This window comes from Hetaerina americana, unplaced genomic scaffold (assembly GCF_022747635.1).
Source record: "Hetaerina americana unplaced genomic scaffold, ioHetAmer1.1.p SCAF_3, whole genome shotgun sequence".
NCBI classification, from domain to species: domain Eukaryota; kingdom Metazoa; phylum Arthropoda; class Insecta; order Odonata; family Calopterygidae; genus Hetaerina; species Hetaerina americana.
Window position 1 is genome coordinate 35,435,953 of NW_027286874.1, and position 11,196 is coordinate 35,447,148.

The 11,196-nt window shown below is 34.6% G+C and overlaps 1 protein-coding gene across 1 annotated transcript; it reads left to right on the forward strand.

Annotated features, from left to right (window-relative positions):
- The first annotated feature begins 4,119 nt into the window (after positions 1–4,119).
- LOC139690686 (tubulin delta chain-like) lies at positions 4,120–5,664 on the forward strand. The gene has a single exon (XM_071588187.1). The coding sequence runs from the start codon at positions 4,138–4,140 to the stop codon at positions 5,509–5,511; it is 1,374 nt and encodes a 457-aa protein (XP_071444288.1). The 5' UTR covers positions 4,120–4,137; the 3' UTR covers positions 5,512–5,664.
- The last annotated feature ends 5,532 nt before the right edge of the window (positions 5,665–11,196 follow it).

Here is an 11,196-nt window from a genome sequence, read left to right on the forward strand (position 1 = left end):
GTTACGATAAAATGCAGTTTTTGCAAATTAATACTTGTCAAGATCTATGACACATTGCCAGACGTATAGTTCTACTGAGAGTTGAAATTTCATTTATCTACCTTTTTTGTGGAAATGGGTACAGCTGTGCTCATCTGGAATGCAATAGCTATTTTTCCTGTTAACAGGTGAGATATTTTCTTCTGTTTGATTGATATCTTATTTAGCATTTTTAATGAGCTTGGAGGCGATATTATCACTAATCGGATCTTTTCAGTGCAAGTGCTCAAATACTAATTTAATTCTGCCTTCAGAAAGTTTTACTCCATTATTTTCATCTCCCACATATTTCTCTTCAACCGTTTTGGCACTGGGCTTTTTGTCCTTGTAAAGTTTTTTGTCATTAATTCCATTTTGTGATTATATCTTCCCCTTTAATCTGAAATTCATCGAGACTGTTACGAATAACATTTTATCACGCGTTAAGTTCCTTAAATAGGTTTATCACCACGTTAAAGGCTACTTTAACCTTTGATTCGCCAGTTTGCTCTGCGCTTTCAAACTTCACTTTAAGTCACACAAATCCTTCAGTCGCCCTTTCCACGGTTTTGTTCGCCTTCTGACTAATTTTATGCCTTAACCTTGTTGCAGAATTATTGTCTAATTCATAATTGCTAATATTTCTGACGACATTTTTGCCATTCTTTCTGACGGCTTTCTTTATGTTCACAGCCTGCTTCGTCATTTTAAGTGTCCATTTTACATTTTTCTTCGTTGATTTTGATCCACATCAACATACATTCCTGAATAATTTCCCAAAATGCATTAAAATACGTTCATGGCTTGCATTTTTTCAGTTTCGTCTTTACAATTTGTCCAATATTGTCGATGTATATTTTTAAAATTTTCCTCCCAAATTTTAGTGACTAATTGAGGGAAATGGGTCGTAAATTATAGCTCGGTTGAAAAATATTTATATCCGTCAGTTAAGGATGTTTTCAAATAAGCAATTTTAAGAGAAAAGATTTGGTAAGTGTTGCCTATTCGGCTAATATTTGAAGCTCTCTGAAACTTTTCTATTTATTATTCTTCAAATTAATTTGCAATGAAGAATATTCCTTATAATCAAGCAGCAAACTATAAAATTAATATTAACTGTATTTCCATGGTTTAGGCCGTTTCACTTGAGAAATTATGTTGCGCATTATTATGCCAGAGTTAATGGCGTGCAATATTTGGCATGAAATGCTGGAAAAGTCCGTTTTACTCGTAAATTAATTTGAGAATGAATTGGAGCATCGCATTGATATAATTATCGGCTGCTTGGATATTCTACAAGTGGTCGACTTAAAGGTGTGCATCAAGTAATGGTATATTGTAATTCCGACTAACCGTGCTATTTTGATCGAAGCTTGGGTATTTAAATGAAAAGCGTGTCTGATGGCCTAGTGGTGTACCGATCTATGCCTCGATATGGATGTATTTTGCGATGCATAAATTTATGCGACAGAAATGTATATGTAAATGATGAGTAGCGTAAGATATATACGGTCAGTATGTTGATGAATGCAGTCACGTTCATAGTCAACCATTCATGTGGATATTGCCATCAATCTACTTCTGTTAATCAAAATTTCATTGTAATTTACATCTGGCAGTCCATCAAAATACGTCAATACTTTCTATCCTCAATCCGTATTTCGTGCTCTCACGTGGAAATTCAAGGTTGCTGGAATTTAAAATCCCTATTTAACTTAAGGCATATGGCATGTAAGAGGAATCGCAAAAGTGCTGCTAACACTGAATTAATTAATAATTTCTAGCATATTTACTTGATTTTTTTTAAATAAATGATTTTCCCAACGCACTTTAATAGTGAATAACTGATCGAAGCACTTTTCCACTTGATAATCAAGTGGAAAAGTGCTTCGATCAGTTATTCATTATGTTCGACTGCCACCACATCATGCCTGAAGCTACTCAATTTGCACTTGAATAGTGTTTAAAAACAATAATAACTGTTTAAAAATAAATAATAACAACCAAATATTTAAAATAACTCCTAATAACGTTGAACCTAAGACATACGTTAAGTAGAACGCTGAATATTTATATGTATGTAAAGAAATTATTGATAAGCACTTTGATATGTAGCGTGGTGGTTCATGGATCTGAAACATTATCTTTAAGACAAGAAGATTTAGTGGAGATAAGAGATTATATGTGCATTTAGAAAAATGGATGTAATCAGTTCGACTGAGAGGGAGACCTAAAGATGAAACTTTAAGTATCGTGGGCGAAGAGAGGAAGTTACTCGGGGAAAGCTCAAATTGGCAGGAAAAGTGGGTGGAGAAATTATGGAGAGATATTTGGATGTTTAAGGCCTTTATAGAAGGGAGAATATTCGGCAAGAGGGGTAAGGAAAGGGGGAGAATAGTCTAATTAAACAGCATGAAGAGAAGTAGAAGTTACAGACAACCGAAGAAGGAAAGTTATCGTGACACGTAGAAGATAACAGTCGCAAGGGACCGTACATAACCTATAATAGGCTGTATGCCTTGAATGAATGTGTGATTTAAACAGATCTGAGTCCTGGGAACTATGAAACCCGTGCAAACTTTGGTGGGTTTTCAGGTTGGCAACGATGGAGGGAAAGCCATTTCGCATTAATCAAATGAAACGCTTGCTCGGCAGGAGATTGTAAGTAGATTTGTAACTAATTAAACTTTGGAACGAATAACTAAAAAATGGAGATTACTATTTAAAATCATGCGGTCCTTTCAATAAAAACCTGATGAACAGAACACTTTTAGCGAATGTGAAAGCAGATGCTCTGAGCATATTCCGAGTTTACTGGCAAGAAATAATGTTACAAAACCACTTAGACTAATTTATCTTCTCTCCGATTGCCTCACAGTCAATTTAAAATCCACAAATGAGTAATTTTTCAGATTGTGAACACGAATTATTGCAAACACACCAATTAAAAGATAATAATAAAAGTATAAAATACTTTTAAAAACAAATAGAACCCTCTGTTCATAATTTGATTAATTATCTTGCATCACATAGTGCCGGAAATAATCGCCTTTTCCTACTGATACATATTTGCACGATAGCCATCTTTCCTTCAGTATTGACTTCTATCACAGACTGTGCATGGGGCAAACTCGCCCGGGACACTAACTCCAACTCGTGGTTTGAAGTTTATCGATAGGTTTATGAATGGAGAGCCGAAATGCCTGACACATCCCCGCATAAATCTACTTAAGTTATGTGCCGTTATTCCTGGGACTATTTTGGTTGCCTGGGGCCACTGATTGTTCCATTTATTATATATATGAAGTACAGTTCAACGAGTGCTTTGGTTTCGGAAAAATTTGATTTTCACATTACTCTCCTAAAAGAGCTGCAAGAATGACTGAAAACGAAAGGAGAACCTTGACTCTCCGTATTTTAATGCAGGAAAATCATGCCCGCTGCAGTCTGTGACGCCACTATATTTCTCAAAGCATTGAAAAATAAAGGTGCATGGATAATGTTCTAAGAAGTGAGGAATAAGGTTTTGAGCTTCAAGCTGTACTCTAAATTACTACTCTTAATCACTAGCTCTATCTGGTTAAATTATTAGCACTCTACTTGTGGAGCAATAGTATCGCTACAAAATTATGGAATTTTGTGATCAATGATTAATTAGTCGCCTACCCAATCCTTATAAATGGTAGATGTGTAATGGAACGTCTTCTTGTTTCTCAAGGAATATTGGGAAGGGTCAGCAGCTCGCAGCCGCTGCGTTGTAAATTTTTTTATGAAAATCTTCTGTCCTTATGGAATTATAGTCCAAGAGTCTGAACATACTAGGTTGGAATTCCTATCCATTCTGCAGAATCGTACGCACGGTCCACTATAATTTATTCCTTAATCAAATCCACTTTGTAGTTTTTAGGGCTAAATATTATATTTAAGCGATAAATATAAATTTAGACGTAACGACTCTTGATAATTATTTAAATTGTCACAATCGTTTCTGCCATCAGTGCGATACGAGAGAGTCGACGAGATATCGAATTTGCGAGATATCGAACATTAAATCCGGTAGAGTGTTTGATTTAAGTGTGAATTTTCTTAGTGGAGCCACCATGTAAACACTGTAAATACATGTATAATATTTGTAATGCACAATATTCATCCATCAGAAGATACTCTATATTGTTTGTGTGTAATTTGACAGTTGGGTTTTCACAAATCTTCCCTATGGCTGTGATAACTCTTCAATTTGGTCAGTGTGGAAACCAAATGGGCCATGAGTTATTTAATCTTATATCCCAAGATATGCAAGTAACTAACCATGGTGTGAGTAGGAATCGGAACAGTGAATACATAAGGCACAACGGAGCCAAATTCTTTCGAACATCCCCATCAGAGGAAGGTAACTTAATTGCGCGATGTGTTTTAGTGGATACAGAGAAGAAAGTCTTGAGAGATGTTTTGTGCAATAATACCAGCTTACCGTTCACATATGACTCAAACAATGTAGTATCAGGTGAAGGAGGATCTGCGAACAATTGGGCGTACGGCTATTACCACAAAGGTCCGGAATTATCGGATCTGGCTTTGGACGTTATAAGAAAAGAAATCGAGAAGTGCGATGCTATTTACACATTCCTTGGACTCCTTAGTACCGCCGGTGGAACTGGTTCGGGTGTGGGAAGTCACATTCTAGAGTGTGTGAGGGATGAATACCCTCGTAAAACTCTTGCAAACGTTGTTGTTTTACCATTTAGTAAAGGTGAGGTTGCAGTACAAAGTTACAACACTCTGTTTACCCTATCTAATCTTCTGGAGGTATCAGATTCCATTATTGTTTTCCGTAATGATCATCTCCATCACTTGTGTTGCTTTCAGTTGAACATAAAAGATGCTAGTTTATATGACTTGAATGAACTTGCAATGCGACAGTTATCGTCATTATTTCTTTGCAACTGGGATGATTATGGATTTTTAACCAACCTAACTCCACATCCAATTCATAAATTTATAACCTTAGAATCCGCACCCCACGTACCTCAGAATTCCGTCAAGTTTGAAACCCCTATCGAATGGAAAACTCTGGCTAAAGAAGCTAAAAGGATAATTCAAAACAGAAGGTTATCAGAGCAGAAAGAAAGCAGATTGGCTACTTTAGCCAATGTCGTAATAACTCGAGGTTCAGGTTCAGAGCATAGTTCTGTGTTTGACCCATTCAAAAAAATGATGTATTTTCCCAAGTGGGTCCCGCCAAATTTACAATTGAGCATGTACCATGAAGACAGAAGGTTTTTGAACTTCGATAAATATTTTACTTGGGGTACAAATAGCTCGGATATATATTGGCCATTAAAATGCAATATTGAGAAGGCTTATAAGTTGTATTCGTATCATGCTTATGTGCATCAGTATAAAGCTTATAATGTTAAAGAAGAAGATTTCTTGGAAGTATTTACGAAAGCTGAGTCAGTCTTGAAAGCTTATAAAAGCATTATGCCAACATGATGTTTTCATGTTATTGTGAATACTGTAGGTTTTTTACCCATTAGTGATGATACTGTTGGATCTACTCTCTTTTTTGTATGCCTTCATGTATATTTATTTAAATATCTATGTGCTTGATATTGAAGTTAAATGAACCATTCAAGAAATCGTGCACTAAAGACATTTTGTACAGAATTTTTGAGGTAATTTACAGATATTGTCACTATTTAGACAAATATTTAACATCTTGTAAATATGTGAATTTATTTCGGAATTACTATTATAATTACATTTTCCATCGCTAAATAAAATCCACATTTATTTGTTCAGTATTTTGTACAGTTATATACTTGGGATTGATTGAAGTGCAAATTGGCCAGCCAAACAGGTTCATTTTCTGAGTGAATGCCCAATCCTTGCCTCTTCAGTTTTCTGTATTGGTTGCTGGAGTGAGGGTAATAATCAAGAGGTAAAAACTTCATTATGATGCTTATCAGAGATTATCCACAGCTATTTCTATACCTGTAGAACTATATAAATACCTGTGGTCTATGCACAGTAATAAGAACTAAGTCTAGTATGATAATGTTAACATCCGCAATGAGTACCATCAGCAGTGTTCCATTTAACTAATGTACTATTGAACCTATTTTGCTTTCACCTTTGAAACCCCAGGAAGAGATTTGATAAAGCATAAATTTATATGCAAAATGTCCATAAACATTTCATATTTAAATGCAACAATTTCAGAGTGTAAAAATCATTTGCCTTGACTGGGATTGGTGAATGATTTTTACACTCTTAAAGTGTTGCATTGAAATGCATATTAGTGGATGACTCCGTTAAAAGTTACTGTTGCGGCATCTCCTGCAGTTTCTTTGGAATATGTCATATTTAGTTTTTGGCCCTTTCTCTTTCTAAGCATCTTGAGTAGGGTTTGGTGGTATGTATGTAATCAAGTAATTGACTGTTATAATTAGCAAATTTTCACCAGAGATTCCATCTTGGAAAGATTCTTTAGGGTTAAAGTGGCAATTCCAATCCTCTTTTTCAAGTTTGTCTGCAAATGATAATCCTTGTGGCTAATGAAATGTATTGATTCTCTGGTCTCCTTTATACTGTTGTCCGACCTCATTGTGTCTTCCGTCATAGTATACATTACTTCTGCTTGTTAACTGTTGTCTCTAAAGGAACTTCTCATGTTGATTCAATGTAATTCTAGTGAAAGTTCACTAAAACCTAGCTTCCTCTGGGCCTTACTTTTGTAGCTTACAGTTTTGTGCTTCATATGGGATTCTGGCCTTGTTTTCATGATTTCATGCAGTATTGGTCATAGTGTTTGGTGAGATACAAAACAGCCTGTAGATCAATGGTATGTTTATTTTTTATGGTAGAAGTGTTGCTTTAATGAAAGGAATTAAGGTGTTTTTGGATGTGTTGTAAATTCATGAAGGGATGGAAAAAATATTGGGCAAGGATGGAAGAAATGTTAGTTTGTGATTTATGTCAAAATAATCAGAAATGAGTGAAAGTTATGAGTTGCTAAAATTGTTATTCATTAGTTGATAGGAATTTGTATTATATCATTAATTCCTATATATGCCCTCATACATTTTATTGATAATCCCCTAATAATGCTTTATTTATTATTAATTACTATCTGATTAGTATGTATTGCCCTATTGCTGAGACAGTGGACATACATTTATGGAAAATGACCTGATGCTATAAATGAGCACACCTGACTGACAGTTGGTAGAATTGACATTGACAAATTTTGTTATTCAATTCCCTTGCATTTGTGTGGCAAATCAGTTTTTGACCCTCTGAAATATGATGTTTTAGCGTATTCTGAACCTTTGAAATAGAAAAGTAATGAATTTGATGGTTTGAGGCTCTACTTAGTGAAAATTCATGATCACTGAATAAGTTCATTTGTAAATATAAAAAAGTTTATAGAAATAATAATCTTATTTATTCAGTACTAGAAAAGTAATTATTACTTTCTAAAAGTAATTACATGTTATATTGAAGTGTTCGTTGATTTTTTCAATATGTAGCAATTATAAGTACAGAATATGTGCGTTACAATTAATCACCACGGATAACTACTTTACTTCCTATAAGTATTAATGCAATATGTTAATTGTAGAAGAAATAATTTTTATATATTTTGTATATAAATCATGCGAATGCAATAAATGGTTTTGAAAGAGTAAGCCTTCAGCAAACAATAGTTATAATTAATTTTCTCTTTGTTATCACTGTTTGCTTTGCCTGTCCTTGCAAGGTTGCATTCGATTACATTGGAGTGTGTTACTGTAGTAGTTGAACTCGTAAAATACATGAGTATGGATCATGAAGGAAATTAATGATCAAAGTAAGTAAGAAATATCCTTTGGATTTAGTAGTATTTCTTGGATATTAAAAAATTGTGTAATGGATGTGAAAAAGAAATTTTAGTTACAAGAATATTCAGTGTTGACTAACTTGTATGTATTTAATGCTCAATCATAAAATTAAGTAATGTTCTCTTCTGTAGCTATTATTTAGAGTCACATGTCATGGTTGAGATGAATAAATAATTTCTTGGATCTATCCATCATGGAAAATACTCATGAAATCAGCATATTGTATCCTAGTAAATATGGTTCTTTATTCAATAATACTTCCAATAAATATGGATCGACTTTTTCTCAAAGTTAACATGGGAATGAGTGAAAATTCACTGTAAGTAAATTTATTACTCCATGTAACAATTAAATGGGATTGCTCCAAGTAGATGTGTACTGTTATCATTGGTACACCCATTATAGTAGCCAAATTTATGAAGACCTGAGAAGTTGTTTTTATGACCAAAATCGGTACAGATTCCAAAGTTAGAGCAATACTTATTTCAAGCCTACATAATGAATCAGGTAGATAATTTAAGAAAAAATCTAGAGACTATATCAATAATTGTTACCAAAAGTGGTGACTGATATATTAATATAATGCCTCACATTTTTAAATAAAATGTTCTTGGGTGTTATGTGACCAATTCAAGGAACTTTGCTGCACACATATGAGAATTAGGTTTGATGTTGAATTTGTCTACCCATATAAATTTTAAGGAATGAAAACCATCTCGCCCACATTAACCTATATCCCTAACTTATGAAGGGCTATACCATATAAGTGAGGCATTACCTACAATTTAATACAAGCAAAAACATCTACACACACTTTTAAGGAGGAGCACAATACAAATATCCCTGGGGTTGGAACCCTTGCTAGAAAGGGCAACTTCTGCAAGATATAGAGCTTCTGATCTTGGAACACTGGGGAATAAATTTGTGACATCAAATGATACCATTATGGGCTTGGGGGTAACTTTTCTTTAGACAGCACCTCCACAAGTTCTTATGGATTTTTTAATCCATATTTCGGGGAAAATTTGGAAACATTTTTGAATAAGGTATTTAACTTATTAGCCCATGAGTGGTTTTGGGCCAAAAAATTTGAAATAACCGGCCAAATAGGTATACTCACACAGATTGCTTACAATGATTTTGTGGATTTTTGGCTGACCGAAGAATCTGGACACTGATGGATTCATTTTTATTAGGTTGCATTTCTCCAGGATGCTTATTATTACTTCATAAGAGTTGATGGAAGCTTCGCACACTTCCTGATATTTGGATGTAGAGTCCTTAGTTCAAACTAATGCTTTGTTGTTCAAGATGGAATCTTCACATTTCTTTATATAGTCGCCCCTATCCAGGACAACTACTGCGTTACCTTTGTCTGCCTTGGAAACAATAAGGTCTTTTTCGAAATTGTCTTTGATTGACAGCAAGGCTTTGTAGTCTTTTGTATTTTTATTGAATTTTATTCGATGACTATGTTTTGGTAACAAAGGATTGAATCTGTGAGAGGATGCACTCTTTCGCACCGGAGACATCTTTCTGGAGGGCTAAGTCTGAATCCACGGCTAGATTTTTCAAATCACAAACTAAAATGAGAATTAATGACTGATCGTAGCAATTTTCCACTTGATAAAATTTTTTGTTTTACCACTGTTTTGACATATTACATCATCATGGCGATGTAATACATTGAAACCCGGTCATAAAATAAAAAAATTTATCTGGTGGAGAAGTGCTACTTATTAATTATGTTCGACGTCCACCACATCACGCCTGAAGCTACTCAATTTGAAATGGGAATATTTGGGCAATATTTCAGTCCTTTTTTAAGTAGACTAAGTTCTCCAGGTTTGAATTTATGTTTGGAAAAGTTAACTACTCAGTTGTTGAACACATGTGGGGTATTCGTCGTTGAGTGTTTGTCTTGGGTCAGGGCAACTAGCTTTCTTGAGACAACCTCCTTTTTCTTGAAGTTGATCTCACTTGCTCTTTAGTGGACACTATCAGCCAAAGTGGTCCATTCAGCCCAATCAATAAAGTAGATGACCAATCCAGTCAAAGTAATCACTCATCTCTTGCAGACTTGCATCTCTTAGAAAAATCCCTAATTATTTCCTTATTCTCTCCTTCTGCTTTCAGGTGAGTGTAAGTGGAATGCTGAAGCTTTAACAGAGGTAACTGAACACCAGAAAAGACAGGAGTATTTACATTGGGATATGGGAATGAAAGCAGTTGGGAAAAGTTTAATGGGCATTTGAAATGGAATAGCGATATCAGTAAAGGAATCAATAGAAATGGTAGAGAAAAAAGAAGTGAGGAAGCAATGAATTACTGGAAATATGATAAGAGAAGGGGATGGAAGAATGTAAACTTAGAAATGAGGATGAGAGTCTACGTAGTAGTATAAATGATAAACATAGTTGAGCAATTAATGTGTGTGAAATGTGGTGGAATGATTGATGCAAAACTATGGAGGATTGTTAGAGTGAGAAAAGTAGAAGTGGTATACAAGAAAACAAGAGAATTGGCTGAATGTAGCAAACTAAATATGTCTACTTTTGGAGAAAAGATGCGAAAGCTATCGATGGAACTAGAATAAACTCTGGTTAGGTGGAAAGAACATGTGCAAAGGCATTGTATTTGCGTAAGTTATTTTTAAGTTAATTGTGTTACATTGTTAGCATAATCTGTACATTACGAGGGTAATCCCATAAATACCCGGCCCTACAAAGAAAACACAAGATTTTTGGTAAAAAATGTATTTATTTTTCAACATAATTTCCTGTCAGCTCTATACACTTTTCCCAGCGATGTTCAGTAAGTTCGATACCCTTTTTGTAATAAGAAGTGTCTTACTCCTCAAAACAGCCATTAAATTGTCAATATCACTTCTGCATGGTTGGAAAATCTTTGACCACTGAGCCATTTTTTCAAGTTGGGGAACAGAAAATAATCAGAAGGGGATAAATCTGGAGAATAAGGTGCATGAGGTAGCAATTCAAACTTACATTCATGAATTTTGGCCATTACAATAATGGATTTGTGCGCTGGTACATTTTCTTGATGAAACAACCCTTTCTTCTTAGCCAAATGTGGCCGCTTTTGCTTGATTTCTTTGCTCAAACATTGCAATAAGTTTGCATAATACTCATCATTAATAGTTATTCCTTTTTCAAGATAGTCAATGAAAATTATTCCATGTACATCTCAAAAAACCAATGCCTGCAGATGAAACGGTCTTTGCCTTCTTTGTAGCCAGTTCTCCCTTTTGAATCCATTGTTTTGATTGTTCTTTTGT

Excerpts from the sequence above, each read along its gene's own strand:
- LOC139690686 (XM_071588187.1), top strand. The coding sequence starts at position 4,138 with ATGTATAATATTTGTAATGCACAATATTCATCCATCAGAAGATACTCT.